Raw genomic sequence first — 19,303 nt, forward strand, 5'->3', positions numbered from 1 at the left:
GCCTTGGTGGGATTTGCTGCTGGGAGGGAAATATTTGGACAAAATCTGCAGGTCTTTGTGCAGTAATTCATCCAGATCAGAGTCTTGCATTGAGTAAAGGCCAGAAGGGTGTTAAGGGTGTTGAGATAGGGCCAACTCCAGATACCATGTCACAGTATGCACTGTACAAAAAAGTAAATAATAAAAGAAGTCCAACTTTTCCTCTGATTTCCTTTAAAGCAAGTGAATAGCAGAAAGAAAGGTGACATTCTCTTTGCTATGCCTAGGAGCCTTTCATCTCCTTTGATAGCCACCCTTAAGAGGATTAGCTAGCTGTGCTGTAGGCACATTCATGAAAGACTTGTAATGGGATTGGGGGACAGTGCTGATGTGGATGAGTTTCCATCCAGGAGATGTTCAATGTCATGTCTCCACCCCTTGATTTCATGTTCCTGTTCTTTATTCACCTGGGTTGAGACGCTGCACCTCAGATCCAGACATTGCCTCCATCGCCTACGTATCTTGTGCCTCTGCCCACAGCTTAATCTAATGATGTCTCTTTGTGGCTCATTGCCTGTCTGAAATTAGGTAAAACCAGTACCTGAAATAGATGGCCAAGCAGACTTTGGGTGACCATTTTTCTGAGTTGCAGAACATGGGCTGTGTGAGTCCAGCTGAGGTTGGCCTCTATGGCTCCAACCTCCCAGTGGTCCCCTGAGGAGGCCACGGTGCCCTCCTGAGGGGACCTCACACTCTGGGGCTGTGAGAAGAACAAAAAAACCCCCTTATCAACATTGCTTTACCATGCTAGAGGACATAACCAAGGGCAATTGTTGATAGCCACCAGAGGCTTTGATGTATCAGGCATGTGGGAAGCCACCGAGGAGAGGAGTCATGAGTGTGACCCTGACTGGGGAGAAGATGCATCTACACGAGGGTGCGTGCCAGCTCCGTTTTATCTTTGACTCTATGGGTAGTAGAAACGGGCCCCAAACGCAGCCATCCCACCTTTCCTGAGCCACAGCACAGGTTGAGTATGGACCTGAGCTAAGCCCCTAGGATGCATCTTTATTCTGCATTGTTTGAGAGAGACAGCAAGTAAGAGCAAGAAGGGGAGAGAAAAAGGCCGGGAATGGCTGACACCAAAAGGAGTTGCTTTCTCTCTGTATCTCAGAGGTATGCACACTAGAGCAAGGTGGGTTGAAAGTGTTTCACTGAAAAGTGAAATGAGAAATGCATCACAGGTTGGACTTCGAGAATAGAGACCCACACACCCATTGGCATTAGTGTACACGTCTGGACTGCTCCTCTGGCCTAAAACCAGGTTACGTGGAAGGGGCAAAGCTGTGGTCACTGCAGACATGATGGCTGAGAGCCAGGATCCCCCCACCCTGCTTGGGAATACCACAGTCTGCTCGCCCTCCAGACCAAAGGCCTCGGCTGGAGGTCCTGCCCAGCCCTGGAGATCTACAAGCTCCCGACCCATTATCTAAAGGATCAGCAGCCAGCTACTGCTCAGCAGTGTCCCTTCTGGGCGCTGCCTCTGGATGGAAACATGATCACACGTACTAAGGCAGGGTTGGCATCTTTTGGGGTTTGATCTTTCCATTAGATTTTGTGGGGATGTTTTTAAGGCAAAGGAGACATCCTGGTTTCCCTTAATTGCACAGCTTCTTCCAAAGTCAAAGATAACCATCCAATGGAGGAAACAGCTCTTGTGCTAAGGCCATCTCCACCCCACATCTTCCCCTCCTGCCGTGGCTCATTAAAATGGGATATGCCATTGGCTCTTATTTGAGGAACCCATAATTCCAGAGAAGGGGCTGACATCCACGTGGGCGATGCCTGTATAACCTTTGGGCAATTGCATTTAATACCTGATTGCTGTTTCCAGTCTGCCTGACAGACCCACAGATGGTATTCCTTCATGTTTCTGCTAGACACCTTGAAAGAAACCATTGACAGCTGTCCCAGTGGCTTCAAATATCTGTTTCTCGCAGCCCACAGCAGTCTGTTAAGTCATAGGTTTGATAGTCGATGGTTTCCGTGAAGTCGTGAGGGATCCCGATAGACACAGACTCCACCTCTGTTTTGTACGTGGCTGTCACCCCCCCTTTGATGGAACCACCCCGGATTTTATTAGAAAGGCTGTTCATCTTCTCCTTCAGCTGTGTGGATGCTGGTTTCTGGAAAGGAGTGAGCATTTTCCAGCCCTTGAAGCTGAGTGTTCGCCTCTTACTGGCTCTCTCTTGCAAGGAGGAGTTAAATATGAACGAGCTGTTCAGGGTGTTAATCCTGGGCCTCAGGTCTGTCTCAGAGTCTTGCACTGAGCTGTTCATGGAGGCCCCTCGCCAGTGGTGGTCGTAGACGCGCCAGAGGGGCCGTCTTCTCCGGTGGCATTGGCACTTGAGCAGCCTGATGAAAGCTCTCTTGAACTCTTTGCTGGAGCACGGGTAGATGATGGGGTTCACGCAGCTGTTGAAGTATCCCAGCCAGAAGATGACCTTGAAGACCATTTCAGAGGGTTTCAGAGATGGGAAGAAAGAACCTTGGAACAGAGTAAAAGAAATATGGTTAGAGGAAAAGGAAGGGTATGGCAGCATAGGGCCACAAGGGTGGTGGTCAGCCCAGTCTGGAAGAGGCAAGACCCTCAGAAAAGGCTGAAGGTTTGATTCTGCTATTCAGTCCTTGGCTAGCAATGTCGTTGACACCAGAGTGAAGATCTGGCCACTGCAGGACCGCAAGGCATCGACCCTAAAGTGATAATGATGGATAGTACTATGTCTTTGGCAGGAGCCTCCTAGTCCCCACTGCAAAAGGGCTCCTAGCAATGGACCCAGCATGGACCCAGCACCCTCAAACACAGCTGTGAGCCATCGTGGCAAGCCCATACAGCTTGGAGGGAGGCTGTTAATTGTTGCAGGAACTACACGAGTAGGGGTGGTGGGGATGGAGGTTTTTTCTCACACCTCTCTCCAGATAACCATCCAGCTAATGCCGCCCCTCCCTGAATCCAGCATGCACTGTGTTTTGCAGGGGATCCACTCCAGAGGAGAAAGTCCTGGTGCAGCAACCCAAGAGCCCCACGGCCAAACCTGTTTACCTCACTGTGGGTTTAGCCATCCCGGTCTCAATTGATGTAGGAGACCAAGAGATGTCTTCCAGCGGGGCTGCTTTCTGAGACCCTACAGCAGGGGCTGAGGGCATCATTTTGGGGAACATGTTCAGTGGTCCCCATGCCTTCCTGGTTTATCAGCACAAGGCAACCAGGACCTGTCCCATTCCAGTTCAGACAGAGAAAATTGTTGCTTGTCTGGTTTGCATGCATTGGTCCTTGGTGCTTGCCTCTTCCTACGTGTTGCACTGCACAGTTCACTACTGCAACGTAAAAGGATGGATACAGCCCTGTTACCTGCGCTGATGGAAAAGCAACACCTCTTCACCTCCTACACTCATGTATTTTGGGTCATCAGTGTCACACACTCTCTGTCCAAATTTTACAGTGATGCTAAGGTGGACACTTTAAGTGGGCTCAGATAATATCCACCGCCCCAGGCTTGTACCCGCAACTTCAAAAAGCCCTGTTACCCACCCCAAACCCTATTTACGCTTTTGTGCTGGAGGTTCCCGGTGGTTTTCTTAGTGAAAAAGCCGGAGATTTTTTTTGCAGCCAGAAGATGTCAGCGTTGCTCCCACATGGCCCCATCATTTAGCATTCCCCACTCACATCTGAAATAACTTTCTGACTCAGCCTTAATTTCTTTCAATTTTAGCTCTGGATGACAAATCATGCCACCATGTGACTGAGCGTTAATTTGTATTTTAGTAAATAGCATTAGCTCTGGGTATCATTATTATTTTCCCTATGCTCAAAAGCCTGGTGTCAAAACAGTAAAACAGGTGCCAGGAGCCAGAAATTCGGGACTGACACTACATAAAAGCTCCCCAAGCTGTTTGCTGGAGAAAAAACATCATCCAGGAAACTCAGAGCACTGGTTCCAGCAAAGCTTTCTTACACCCATCCCTAAAAAGTGCAGAAATTATAGCCGGACTCAGCATTAGGCACATGGGCTACTCCATCTCGGGGACGTGAGAGAAGAAAGACAGATCTCAGTGTTTTCTGATGGTTAGGCAGGGAAAGCACAGATGCAGCCATGCAGCTTAAATATCTGCTAAAGGCCAACACAAGTTGTAGGGCTGGCGTACACGCTGGTTGTCAATATGTGCTAAAGGAGGTATTGAATAAGGACGGTAAGCAGGACTGACGTCTCTGCTGGAAAGACCCGGGGCCTTCAGGGAAATGAATGGCATTTGCAGTTTAATGAGCAGCCGCGGGTGGTGTAGCCTGTGGTTTTGAACAGAGCAGTAGCACTGGGGTTAGGGGTTTGCAGAAGCAGTGCCCCCACCTTGGCTGTTTTTGATTAAACGGGTTTATTCCTTCTGGGACTGTGGTGAGCTTTATAGGTTGGCACTAGGCTGCTTGAATCACCACATCGAATTCCAACCACAGCTCAAACACCACCCCTGAGTGTTTATCCAGGAACTTTTAAACACCCCAGTGGTGTTGGGGACAATGCCCCTTTGCATTGCATGTAGCATCTCCTCCGTTCTCCATCCCACCATGGCTTTGAGCCTTCCCCCTTTCTCGCACTGCCCCCAGCCCACCACCCTGGACCCACAGGCACCATCCGATGCCTTGGGCAACGTGGACCAGTGGTGGGTTTCCAAGCCGGGCATCAATTCCTCGCCTCAGCCTCAAGCCTTGACAATAGCGGATGGGTCTGTTTTCCTGCCTGGACTCCCCCCTCTCTCCGCCCTGCCCAGGGATCAGCCTCTACCCAGAGCCCTGTTCTCTCTGCAAGGGGATCCTTGGCTCTCAGCCCTAAGACATCACATTGTCCTAGCTTCACCCTGCCATTGCTCAGTGTGAACTTTTGGGGCCAAGACAGGTGAAGGACTTCATTAAGCATGTAATCCTGCTCATACTCTTGTTGGGGAGAGGTTCTGTGCCTCAGTTTCCCCACTGCAGAATGGGGCTAATTACCATAATCTGTTTCACAGTGGTGTTGGGAACCCTGTTTGCAGTGTGCACTGGGTTCTCAGAGGAGCTGCAGCTTTATGTAACATTTTTTACTTTAAGAGAGAAGAAAAGAAAAGAAAAAGCTATGGTAACAAAGCAAATAAAAGAAGGGTCTCTTTAGAAATGAGATTAGTAATTACTGCTTGAGCCAGCCAGGCTACTTAAGAGATTGGTGCTTGCTTAAACAGCCTAATTGCTGTTAAAATAATCTTACATCTAGTGTTCAGTGGTTCATTGCACAATGCAGTTTCTGTACTACATGCTTTGCCTTTTGCGCCCAGATGAAAAATACAAATTGGAAAGAAAAAAAGCTATGAAATCCCTGAATTTCAGCTTTGGCTGTTTTTCACCCACTAGAACCTTGTGTACATCTGAAGACAAGAGACTCATTACCATCCTCATTGCCATGCAAATAAGTGTGCCCCTTGGAAGAGACGTGTGCTGAGTGCATCCATAATTTCCTCATTTGATCACACTGGGATGAACAGAGCTAGGCAGGGATCCCCAAGAACAGGTCCTTGGCTGGTAACTTTGTACACGCTGGAGCATCAGACTCTCTTGATAGGCAATGGGATGCTGCACGTAAGGAAGAGTTGCGGGGTCTTATTTAGGGAGTGATAAAAGTATGGAAGAAATTAGCTCTTACTTTCACACACACAAATATGCAACAACATTTGGAGAGAGGGAAGGTTTTCGAACGGGGCTTTGTAGCAGTTACTACATAGAAGCATGGATGTAAGGATGCGTGGAAGACAGTACTGAGTAATGACACTTGAAGAGCTCAGGAAACACAGTTGGATGTTTCCAAGGCCCAGAAATAGAAAATGGGAGTAAAACATCAGGTATAGCAACACAGAGAGATGCACCAGCACTTTAGCCTGATATCTCAGTGTAAAAGCACTTTTTGATGATCTGGCCCCAAAAGCATCAAAGCCAGAACAGGGCAATATCATAGAACAGGAAGCCCAAATATTGTAGGACCTGTGTCACAGCACAAGTTTGTGAAACTTAGTCTTGTTTCAAAGAGGAGCTCTTCCTACTCATGCAAAATCAGCCCTCTGGACACCTCTCTTGGGTATCCGGCTCAACACTTCATGGCAAAGCTTGATGTACTTTCCAAAGGAGGAGGTGCTGACACCCACCTTGGGGACATCCACCCATCCACATCCCACCATAGGTCTTGGTGTGGTGAGCGGCGACACTGTACGCAGTATGTGTGCTCGGATCCAGCAACCCCCTGTCATGCTGGAGCATCTGGGACCCCAGAGCCCTCACAGGGAGAGGACAACGGAGACTTGGCTTGCCCTTGCTCTGCTTGAACGGGACTGCTGCTTTTGGGGGTAGTGCTCTCAGTAGGGAAGTCTCCATCCAGCCTAACCAAATCCACGTGTGAAACACAGAGACAGCCTGGGGAGCAGGGACAGACCTCCGATGTGCCCCTTCTCCACCCTGACTGCCTACCCAGTGATGCTCGCTCTCCTGCTGGATGGAGCATCCTGGTTGTATCTCAGTGTAGGATGCTCCCAGGTAGGGTGGGATGCAGAGCCTTGACCTCCATATTTCCCACTGCCTTGTTGAGAAGGCTCCATGTTGGTTTATGGAGATCTTGCTGAGGACTTTTTCTTCTCCTAATAAATAAAAAATTTATAATAATATTGCAGGGGGACTTGAAAGTCCTTATGGGGCTTTATCCCTTTCAGCTTTTTATAAAAGGTCATTCCACATCTTGCAGAGTCTGAATCCTAGTGATACAGCTGGGTGTGAGCAAGGACTGCAGGTCCTGTTGTAACCTTAGATAATTATCTTCAGGATCATTAAGAAATTAAGAAAGCTGCAGGTGAACTCAGGGAAAGTTGCCCCCACCATGCAAAGTAACCATACTCAGTCTAGACATGATCTGAAGATTGGATTTCATTTTTTCGGTCGTGCAAAAGTTGAGCCAATAAGGTATGTGCTCTGATGTGAAAGCGAAAAAGCAGTTTATTTGGTGTTTGTAGTATTTAGTGTGTGCGTATGTGTGTATGTGCAGGACATGCATATGTGTTTGTATGCTGTGTGTGCACCTACACCTTCTTTTTCCCCTAGGTAAAGTCACCCTGCTCATATTTGGGAAAAAAACGCCAGCCAGCTACAAATCTCTGAAGCCATGGGCATGCTTCCCAAAGCTGTGACACCCTGTGTTGGGTGGCTAGTGGATGCAATCTCCCCTCAACACATCCAGACACATATCCCGTTCTTTTAGGTTGTCTGAGTGAGCACAATCTCATGATCTTTCCTTGTCTGTACTTCTCCACCCTGCCCTCCCCATGACTCACTCGAAGGTGATATCACTGGATTGTTTGGAGAGTTGCTGGTCCCAGTGTTCAGTGCTCAAAAAAATAAAGCAAAACAAGAAAAAAGACGAATGCACAAATGGAAATGGACCCAGTCCAATCTAAATTCTGGCCTCGGCTCCCAGCATGCAGCCAGAATCTGTGAGCAGGCTTGCTTTCTGCCGCAGTTGGCAGGGGCATTTTTGTTTTAAAAAGTCCCTGCTTTACAGCGTGTCCTGAATAGTCCATGGCACAAAAATACTGCAGACGTGATAGCAGGTGGGATAAGCAAAGTGCCAAAGTCATGCCCCAGTGCTGTCCCACCATGAATGGGAAATGCAAGGGCCAGCAGGATTGTTCATGCTGACGAGGAGCCTCGCTGTTGCTTGGTGTGGGCTCTGTATGAGGAATGGCCCTGGACAAAAATAGCTTGGGGACAGTTGGACCTTCACAGAATCACAGAATCACAGAATCACTAAGGTTGGAAAAGACCTGTAAGATCATCGAGTCCAACCATCAACCCAACACCACCATGGCTATTAAACCATGTCCCACAATGCCTCGTCCACATGTTCCTTGAACACCTCCAGTGACGGTGACTCCACCACCTCCCTGGGCAGACTCTTCCAATGCTTCACCACTCTCTCAGGAAAGAAATTTTTCCTAATTCCAGCCTAAACCTCCCCTGGTGCAACTTGAGGCCATTTTCTCTTGTCTTGGCACTTGTCACTTGGGAGAAGAAACCAACACCCACCTCACCACAACCCCCTTTCAGATAATTGTAGAGAGCTTGCAGGAGTTGGTGGAATGCCATGGAGAAGGTAAATAGGGAGCTATAATTCACTGCCTTTTCCACTACAAGGGGCATCATGGGAGATGGAGACTAACGGGTGGTAGGTTAAAAGCAAAGAAGAGGAGATGGTTCATCTCACAGCATGTTGCTCAGCTGCAGATGCCCCTGCAGCAGGAGACTGTGGATGCTAAAAACTGATTGGCCAAACTCATAGAAAAGAAAAGATCTACCAAGGTGCAAACCACTCTGTTCTTGAGTTAGGAAGCTGCAGAAATACATATCTAGGATTAGGCCCATGGTGGGGACATGTGCCCCATCACCTGAGCTTCTCCTGAATGTGGACTCACAGGTCAGGAGGGGTCTGAGGACTCCCTTGGGATCTGTCAGAGCAGCAAGTCAAGAGAATTGCAGCTGGTATAGGAAAAACCCTGATGTAGGAGGCACCCTAGCTGCTAAAGCTCACTTTGGGCTCTCCTGGACAAAGAAACAGTCAGTCTATTCTTTTTTTTTTCTGGCTGTTAAAAAGTAAATTAATTAAATCTGGTCCAAAGAAATAATGAGCTGCCACTTTCTGCTCATTAGCCAGCTTGCATCCCTCATTGCCAGCTCCTACCCGGGCCCCCATGATGGACAACCTCCCTGATGCGGCTGCCAGGCTATGGGAGAACGGGCTGGATATCACCAAGGATTTCTGCCTATGTGTGGGACTGGGAGTCTCAGCTTCTGACCAGTCGTTTGCAACCTTCTGCTCCATCTGCTGTTGACCCCTTCCACTGGGCATCTGCAGGCATATCAGGGTCCCTGGAGGGTTAACACCTCCTTGCAGCTGGTGGTGTGCCTTGGAGCGATGGGGGAGTTCACTGCCCTCCTAGGAGGGATCCAAGAGTTGCTTGGTGTAGGGAGGAGGACAGCATGTTCGCAGTGACTCCGGCTTTTTCCCTGGAGGACGATGGCGTTGGGATATCATGTGGAATTCCTCAGGCCTGTGAGCCTCCCAGCTGACCCCATAAACAATATCACAGATAAGCGACAACTTCCGTCATGCCAATGAAAGCCCCGACGAGCTGCCTGCATGCATCTCTGCGCATAGGCATGACCGCTTGCTCCAACTTCTGCACCCTGATCTGACTGGGAAGAAAAGCCGGGAGAAGCCACCCCTCCCCTGCCCATTGCTGACCTTCTTGGCAGTGTTGCGTTGTCCCAAGTTGATGGTTGGAGAGGCCCTCCTGGAGAACCCCTGGCAATTCCAAAGCTCACGGTGGGATGTGCATATCTGGCGTGTGGGGTCCCCACGGGGAGGGAGGGTAGCCTGTGGTGTGATGGGGCTCAGGGAAACATACTTTAGGCTGGGGATGGTGGGAAGGTTGTAAAGGCAGGAGAGGCCAGCCTGGGGGGTTTGAGGGCTCTGGAAAACATTGACACTCTCAAGCAAGATCTCAAATTTGAGGACTGAGTGTGGTTTGCCTGTCAGCAAGAGAAGGATAATGCAGCAGAGCCTTTTTCTGGTAATTTACTGGTCTAATTCACAGTGCCCAAACCTGTCCCCTAACCTCTGGGCAGTATGGTCCTAGTGATGTCTCCAAAGCTTTCCTCTAAGTTGCAGCACATCAGTAAGACTTTGGCTGAAAATGCCCTTCATTCCCCTCAAAGGTCGCGTTGGAGCTTTTCTCAAAGCAATCCTATCAATCTGGACCACTAATGGAAGTCATTGCCATGAGGATGTTTCCGAGGCATCAAATTTCCTGAAAATTGTGGGTATTTTCTGTGAGTCACCTAACTGAATTCAGGTATCGGAGCAGGTCCCTGGGCTCCTCTTCCAGTCGATGGTTTAGTCAGTAGGTGCTGTGGAGAGGAGGCAATGACACGTCTCATCCTAAAGCATGAACCCATACTGGGCAGGTGGATCACACAAGGTCTCAGATATGGACCCAGACTCCTAGCTCATGGGCATCCACATCATGGGCATCCAAGATTACTTCCGATGGACTTCACCCTTAATGTCATTGGCATCTGGTGATCTTCTTTCTTAGGAGGAGTCTCCAAAACCTCCCGGGCTTCTGTTTCTCTCCTGTGCAGGATAGGACTTTCATCACTGCAGGAATTTCGCCAGTGAGCCTCCCATAGCGGTGAAGGGTGGCAAAGTGAAGAGCCACACAGGTACATCTCCACTGTTACCTAACAGAAAGCTGAGGAATAATTTCAAGTCTTGGATTGTGCACAGTGCTAATTTGCTTAGCTAGACCTCTCCAGATAAATTTGGTCCAGGGAACAGTTCACTCCAGAGACTATTCCCAAAAGGCCATAAGGACTTGACTATGCAGTCCTCTAACAGCGTCCCAGCAGGCTCTGCATCCTTAATTACCTCCATATGCCCTCGTGCCACATCACAGGGCATGCAATGCAAAGCATCTGTTTCAGACTGCAGATCCACTCTGGTGGGCTGCCACACAATATCCCCCGCTTCCAGAGATTCACAGCTCCCACAAGAGAGTAATTATATTGTAGGACAACTGGGGCACTGCTTGGGGCCCAAGAGAGGCTTTGGGCCAGGTGCTATAAAGTACTTAGTCTCCTCCGGTCTGCTCTGCAGCCCTTGCTTGGGGGGCTTGTGACCATAATCTGACATTTATTTTTTTTTTTGCTTTTTTTTTTTAGCAGCATAGATGACCCTTAGTAGCTAGCTTGGTTCCTGAGAAGGTTGTAGCTAAACTTGTCATTTGCTAGATACCACTGGGAATGTGCTTATGTGATACTGTAGACAGGTGAGGGAGCCCAAAGAAGGTTCAATATGCCAAATTTCTTGGGAGGGCACTGACCTTTCATCTGGGGACACACATCACTCATCACATTCATTGCATTCTCCTTCCAAGGACCTGGATGTGCCATGCTAGCACCATGCATAATGTTCCATTGCCCTGAACTGAATATACTGCTTTCCATCTTTCATTAGGGATCTATAAAGAAGAAGGTTGTGCTCAAGATAACAAAGGAATAATTAATAGATTGTGGTCTGCCACTGCACAGGGGATGGATAGATATATAGAGCCCTCGGTCTGTAGAAGGGCCAAGAAGGGATTCCCTTGTTTTCCAACTTTGTAGCCCTGTGGCATGATGACAAAACCATCCTTTTGAAGTATATATGTCAGCAGGATGAGGACTGAGAGTTTTTCCCTGCTGCTTGATTTTTAGCAGGAGCTCTGTGGACCTTACTCAGGAAGGATCAGGCAGAGGAAAGGGAGAGAGATTTTGAAACCACACCTGGACTTGGATACTGCAAGCCAAGCTCACTCTGTAACAAAGCTTTTAAAATGGTTAAGGCAATGCTGTCATGAGGGAATGAAGACCAGGACCAATTATCTTCTTTGCACGTTGTGGAAGGCAATGTTGGTCCAACAGCTTTCTCATGCTTGTGAATAAGGCAGGACCTGGGCTCTGAGGACTGCAGCTGACCATTAATCCTGGGCCACCTGATGAGCTCGTCATCGTGAGTGCTTTGTTTGCTCTGTGGTGAAGAGCATGGCTGGTTCAGTGTTGAAAGGGGACTGCACAGAGAGCAGCCCCAAGCTTGCTAGCTGTTAGACATTGTCCTCTCCATGGCCTCAAACCAAGCTGTCCATTAACTCACCTTGACACTGCCCTGCCCAGGAGTAGACTTTTTAGCTGCTTGGTTCACCCTCCAAGAAGAAGGGCTGGCCAGCAGATTCAGGGCCACAGACAATGTTGAACACGGCAGGGTCAGTAGGAAGATGGGCTTTGAAAATGATTCATAAGATTAAAAAGAAGACATACAAGTTTTTTCATCTGGCTTCTGGTACAGACTCCCTTAAAGGTAATATTTTTGCAGTGTTTCTTATGCTTGGGAAAGATATATACGTATTTGACTGCCTGTTCCTTAACGATTCACAGATAATAGCCTCACGCCAGCTCCAAAGAGGACTTTAAAACAAATATCAAAATCATGAGACTCAGCAAAGGAACATAAATAAAATAAAGAAAAAAAAAGTCTGGAAGATCGGCCAATCTGGCAAATCCGAAGGGAGATATCAGGAAGGTTCTTATTTGCCAGATGCAAATGAAGAAAAAAAAAAAAAAGTCTCCTGAGAGAAGAAAAAAGTCAGGGTAACTGAGTTGCGTGTCAAGAGCTCTTGTCGTGCTGTCTGAGCAGGAAGAAGACTAGAATCCGCGTGCTGGTGTTAGACTGAGCACGGCAGAGACCACAGTGAGATTCTTGCCTGGATGGTTAAACAGAGGAAACACGCTTGGAGCGGTCTTTGAAAAGAAAATTTCCATCTGGCTCAGGATCTGAATGAACACAATGGCCTTGTGGGGTTGCTAGGTTCCCTCCAGGGCAGTGGAAAAATCAGCGTGTCATTCAGAGAGGAGCACTCCTGTGGCTCTCCATTCTGCAAACGCGGGAGTGTCCTGAGCGTGAAGGTCTTGCTGCAGCTGCGCCTGGGAGTCTCTTCTCTGCATGACGGCATCTCAGGCACACTTCTGGGTAACGCAGCCAGTATGACCAGCCTTTGGGGAAGGGAAGCATTTATGGACAAGCTGACTAGCTGCTATCTGCAGCAGGAGAAAGCCATAGGTAGAATGTCTCATGGGGACAAATCCAACCGTAAGCATAGGTTGCAAATAATAAGCAAAGATGCTGCTTATTCAAGTCCTGTGTGAGCTTACCAGTGACTCAAACAATATGATGGCAAACCGTGTAAGTTCTTGGCCTTGGATAACTTTGTCCTTAACTGCTAACTTGTATAATGCTCTCTTTTGGTGGACCATAACTCTTTACAGCAGGAGGCTATGTCCCTACCTTCCTGATGCTCGCATTGCTGTCTCACTGGTGTGACTTGGTTGGTTAACCATAAGAGGCTAAAGCCATTTTAGACACCCCAGTGTATCTTGGTCTACTGCTAATGATTCAAAAGGGTGTGGCTCCTCGGTAAATTGTCTCACATCAGCTGGATCTATGCAGGTGCCTCAGAGACGCTGGGGTGGTTCAGACGACACTAGAGACTGGTGTTTAGGTTACTGAATTGAGCCCTGGATATCTGGCTTTTAATCTAGCACAAATTCAGCTCAGCAAAATGAATTTCATATGACTGATGACAAACTACCTTGGCTTTTGACCTATCCATCTCCCAAGCAAACCTGTGCTGTGCCAAGTCAGTGTCAGGGCCACAAAGACCTTTGATCCGGTGCTTTTATGCACAGAGAAGCAAAGGAGATTGGCTACTATTAAATCCTTGCTTTGGAGTCTTGCGGCAGTTGGTTTGGGAGTGCAGTAGGTCCGCCCCACCACAACCAAAAGTCTTCCCCTCCTCACTCTGTGACATGAAGAATTGCCTCAAGTGATCCCTTTGTAGGAGACAAAAGCAGAAGCTTCCCAGCAACACAGGACATCACTATTATCAGTGCCTGCTGTGGGTTTCTGTTCCCTTCACGATGGGCTGCAGGATTAGTCAGGAAAGGAAAGTCTCACATAGGATTTCTCAGGAGTGGAGACAAAGTTCCATGTGGGGTTGGTTAGGAATGAAGCCTTCACATTCCTGTCTGTCCAAAGCCCTCTGTAAAAGGAGGTATGTGGGTTATAGGGGAATTTCTACTTCTTTTAGGGTCCCAACCAGTTTCCATTGGCAATACAGTGAATCTGTTTTTCAGTCCTTTGCCCAGGCACCTCAATGGCTGACCAACCAGCTGAGACACTATGCTGATATACCCTGAAACCCTCTTACAGGGTTTAGCCTTCAAAGCCTGAGATAAACAGAGGGAAGAATTGATGCTCTCAGCTGGCTGAAGGTTGTAGATTCTGGAAATGACAAGTGTTAGGAGAGGTTCCAAACAGGCATCCCACAAATGTAACATCTAATCAATATTAGGAAATATTGCTTGACCTTCTTTGTTAAGACAATGCTCCTTTCACAGACTATTCTAAAATAATCAACAAGAACTTCATGATCATCAGCTTAGTTATTTAGAGAAATGAAAATATTGTATACAGAGGGCAGAGAACTTAATGAAATACACACTGAACTAAGAATAATCGCCAATAACCAAGGAAAAGAGCTGCCAAAAAGGGTTCTGGGGAGTCAGCTGAAGATCCACCACAATTATCTACTTGAAGAAACCCTGGGTGTTATAATGAGAGAAGGAATGACAAATTTCCCAGCAAGATGGGCAAGTTAGTAGAAGCACTGCTGTGACTTAGCCCTGTGATAACTCCTTTGACACGTATTTCATGGAATGTCATCAAAACTTTTCTTGCAAGGAAATTGCAGAAATATTTCTTCAGCCTTTGCCATAAAGAGCTCTCTGCTTCTCTATCTATAAATAGTGAATGGACATAGTACAGGGTTTTTGACTGGTGGTTCTCCAACTTTTCTGAACCAAAACCTGTTAATCCTCATAATTTTTTGCAGACTGCCTGGCTATCTTATAAACTGGTTTTCCACGAACCATTTACCAAGCCTTCATGGACCATCAAGGTCTGGAGACCATGATTTGGGAACCACTGTTCTAGACTACTGGTTCTTGCATTTATTGGCAGACACAATGGCACTTTGTGCTGAGCACTCTAACCGGCTTCTTCTGTGCAGCTCCTTTAGATAGCTTCCTTAAACTTCCCTTTGCAAGTAACTGCTGTTCTTCTGTGTCTGCTGCAAACAGAGGCCTGGCTTCAACTCACCTCCAAGATAAAATGTCCCTTTCTATCAAGCTGTCTTCTCCACTCTGGTCAGAAACATTGAGAACATGTATTTTTTCCAACTAAAGAGCAAGCTTGGGAAATCCTGTAGAAAAGGAGTGGAGGGGAATGATTCTCAAGCAAGTCATACAAGTCTTGGAAAAACCACTGTGTTTGCTGGGTCGGACCCAAGACTACTCTTTGTTTTTCCAACTCAGAAGTTCTTTTCTCCGCACTTGGTTTTCTAAGAATGTGAACTCACCCGCCCCATCCTGTTTACAAGCTCGTAAATATGTAGATCAGATTTGGCTGCGGGGTAGGCCTTGGAAGGGCTGAATCCTGCTGGGAACACATGGCATTTTATGTACACCGAGGCCAGATCCGAGCTGCATGAAGGAAAAAGGCAATTTTTCACCGGGCCCAACCCAACCCAGGAAAAAATTCTGCCCCCAGAGCAAGATGCGTGAGCCCTGACTTTAATTTGCAGCGCAGGGAGAGCAGAACTCACCTTGGGTGGGTGAGCATCACCAGGACCCAAACAGAGATAAGAGCATTGATCTAGAAGGATGCTACAGTGGAAGGTTTACCTAAGCTGATTGCTGGCAAAGCTGGTGGCCCCGAGTCTGGAGAACTTGCTAGTGGCGGGACGCCAGAGTTTAGAACACGCGCTATCAAGGGAGGTGTGGGAGCTTCCTCAGTGCGTTTCCACCGTGCCGGTCCCAAGGACATTCTGTTTATATCAGAATTGGGCAGACAGCACGTCACCGGCTGCAAAGCCTGGCACCGCAGCACTCGCAGCCCGTGTCCCCCTCCCGGTGTCGCCGGCTGTGAAGGATGCTGAACAGCATCCTCCAGAAAGCCGCACCGCCGGACTCGGGCGCTGTGACGTCGTGGAGGAAAGGGTGGGGAAGAAAGGATGGGGGAGTTTGATATTTTCAGCTCTGATGAAAAATTGGAACTGGCTTTGTAGGCTCAGGATAGGTTATTCAAGACCAGCCAGCCAACTTCTTGTTTCTTTTCAGGCTTGGAGGGGAAAATCCTCCAACGCCTTCCTTGTTTCCGCACCCAGCTCCAAGACACAGCCCTTCTGGCGTTAGCTTGCATGAAAAAATCTGCAGAGTTTCTCATCGCTCACCTTCTCTTTCTTTCTGTTTTTCTTTTTGTGACAAGAAGGGAAACTTAAAAAAAAAAAATCATATTTCCTTCTCACCCAACCTGGATTTATTCAGGGGAGATAAAAAGAGCTGCTCTGTCTCTCCTCATCCCTGAAAGCCAGCTTTCAGATGATACCAAGCTCTAAGAATGTTGCACTTCAAAAAGAGATATTTTCCCCCTCTCAGAAAACAATGGGTCAGTGTAACAGGGCTCCAAAAATATAACAGGAATGCTGAGATAACAACATCCTCATCGCTGCTGACAGTTCCTGAAGCCCTTAACTCAAAGGGATAAAGTCTCGTGTTTAATGCTGCATCGGTTGCCTGGGAAGGATCCCTCTTACTCGGTCCTTTCCCCCATCTCCACAGGGAGGGTCATGTCATCCATCTGATGTGACCAGCTGTACATCTCTTATCTGGTTATTCAGCAGTGACGCATTTAAGCCATATCTCTGTGGTTACAGTGAACAGGGGCAGGATAAGGGACCAGATTTTGACTGAGGAGCATGTAGGCTGTTTGCATGGACGCTGGCACGACTTTGGCATGGACATGGCACAGTGCGTAGTAGAGCCAAGGGATGTACCTGCATGCAGATCCCTGTTTGGGAGGGTTTAGCTGTGACAATGCCAGGCACATGGCTAACAAATTGACCCTGATCCCTTTTATTTGCTAGCATTGATGTGGTGGTGGGACCACACTTTAGGCTTGGTGCTGTACAAACACAGAGTGGTGGGAAAACCAGTCCCGAAAAGGGATGTTTTCTACCTAATGCTGAGCAGAGGGTTCCTGCACGCCCGCAGCACACACAAGGTTTGTACCGCAGGATTTGTGATCCACAAGAATACGTCTGGCAGCACGGATGGGAGAGACTGCATGGGTTGCACCACGTTAGGAGAGGAGAGAGCTTACGATGTCTGGACAAGAGCAGTCTCCAGCAGAGCCAGTGGCATAATATAACCATGCACAGTGGTGTCAGGACCTGTCAGTGGGAAGGGGTGACAAACCTAGAAAACCCAAGCTATCAATATTTTTTGTTACCTGAGCAATCCACCTGGATATCATGGCTGAATAGAAAGTAAAATGACACAAGAGGCAAAAACTGGCTGCCTGGTTATCTTAGACACAGAGCTGAGCCTGGGACAAGCACAAAGAGAATGCTGGGAGGGACCAAGTAGCATAGCAGCAGACCAACCATCATATCATGGTGGTTTTGTTTAAGCTTTACAGCCACATGGAGTTTTAAGGAGACATTTCAGGAGAGAGAATGCAAGAAACTATCTGCATTGCCTGGTTTAAATGCCTGCACAGGGCAATGGGATCTCTGCTGAGAGGAGATGAGTGTCTCAAAGTGCCTCATTATGGTGATGAGGCTCGTTCTCCACTGACATGCTTCCTGCTCCATCTCTGCCCTATCTCTACTTCTTTTTTAATCTCTGATCCTGAAGGGAAAGGATGGAAATTTGCATTCAATTTTCATGGCAATTTGAGTACCTCCCATGAGATATCTATCTGCCTCTCCATCGCCTTTTCATTAGATAAACAAGCCTTTTTGCATCCTGTGCTCTTCACTCACTGCTCAGAAGTAATAAACATGGGATCTGGGGTGCACTCCCTGTCCTGATGTGGCCTTGATGCCTAATTAACTTTTGGATACGCTAATTTTGCATATTCAATTCTTATTCCAGGGAAGTGACCCTCAGTGGACTTTTCACCCCTCCTTAGGAAAATGCTGCTTCTGTGGACAGCCCCTGTCAAGACAGGTATCATCCCAGGTAATTATTTTCTCCTCTTCTTCCATCATCACCAACTAGTTTCTGACTTGCCACCTCCCTCTTAGCAGACTTTGATAGGTCGTCATGTCAAGGAAACAAAAACCCATGCCATGTATAACTCGCTTTACTTGTGCAATTCCACCTGCCTGTAAGTAGACATTACGACAGGGAGTCTGGGGGTCCAAAGGGGGGCTCCCGGTGGGTTCCCAGGTTGCCTTGGTCAGCAGGTCTTCAAGCAGAGGTGTTCAGTCTTGTCTTGTGCAATGAATCTATGGCTGGGTAAAGGGGGTCTACATTTGCTGTGAGACGGGATCCAGCTTCCCTACAACACAGATCCCCTACAAATTGCCTCCAGATATTCAAAACACTGAAAAGAGCAATTTCCCTGGCACCTGAAACCATTTGTCTCAGCCAACACCAGTGATATGCTTCTTCAAGACTATCAACTTGCTCGTACCTAGAGACAAGTATCTTGTAATACTGGGTGAAGATAAGCCATCTGTTGATCCCTAATATAAATGTCTTGGCAGAGATTTTAAAGGTAGTTACACATTGAACTCTCATTAAACTCATGGGCATTAAGCATGAAAATATCTTCTGAACATGAGGGTTCCCAGTATCAATCCCAGTATTGCATAGCTTTGCAATACTGTCAATTCTGGATCAGTATTCATGCCCGCCCTGAACAGTAGCACATGGGAACATTTTGGTGAAATGTTTCGTTAGAGGAATATCTTTCCTTCCAGTAACAGTTGATGATTTGCTCTTACAGCTACCTCCCTCACAGAAAGGCTGTCAAGGCTGTTGGCAAAAAGGCATGTGTGATCCACCTAGGAGTAGCGTTTCACAGAGCGTTAATAACAACACAAGGTCAGATCATAAAAAAGCCAAGAACAGGAACAGATGAACCAGACCAAGGAAGACTGAAAAATGAAGGTTGCTCATATGGAAAATCACGTCCCATTTCGGTGCCCACAGTGCAGAAAACAAGCCAAGGAGACAGAAAATACTCTGAGGAGCTCTACGTGGCAATGCAAAGGTCTGGAAAACTTGACTTAGAGCATGAGATTAAAGGATCTTGATCTATTGGTATTATCCTGGAGAAATTGAAGCCACTTGCTCATGCATTGTGGTGAAATACAGGGGAGGCTGTTTCTGATAGCAAACCGATCTTTAATCTAGGCAAGAATGGTAGAAAAATTTAATGGCTTGAAGTTATAGCTAGATAAATTTACCCTGGGAAAAAAGCAGTCATTTTTAATAGCAAGGATATAAAACGACTGGAAAAAGCACAACTAGAGACATGGGTTCTCCATTATTTGCAGTCCTGAGTTAATGCTGGAGTGTCTTTCTAATGAGAAAACTGTTTCTGAGTAATGGGGGAGTTGAAGAAATTATTGAATGAGGCGCTTAGGGTTGCAGTCATCTGTAAATCACAGCAGACAGTTGGAGCAGTCCCTTCTAGCCTTGCAAACTATGACTATGATTAGCAAACTCTATTCCAAAATGCGGTAGGTCTTGATTACAGGG

General features: G+C 47.4%; 1 protein-coding gene across 1 annotated transcript in view; it reads right to left on the reverse strand.

Annotated features, from left to right (window-relative positions):
• Window positions 1-1,958: 1,958 nt before the first annotated feature.
• ADRA1D (adrenoceptor alpha 1D) overlaps window positions 1,959-19,303 on the reverse strand; it is a 47,617-nt gene continuing 30,272 nt past the window's right edge. Inside the window, exon 2 of the mRNA XM_059818054.1 lies at window positions 1,959-2,527. Coding sequence (XP_059674037.1) covers window positions 1,959-2,527 — 569 coding nt within the window. The remainder of the gene's footprint in view (window positions 2,528-19,303) is intronic.

Source organism: Gavia stellata, chromosome 5 (assembly GCF_030936135.1).
Source record: "Gavia stellata isolate bGavSte3 chromosome 5, bGavSte3.hap2, whole genome shotgun sequence".
NCBI classification, from domain to species: domain Eukaryota; kingdom Metazoa; phylum Chordata; class Aves; order Gaviiformes; family Gaviidae; genus Gavia; species Gavia stellata.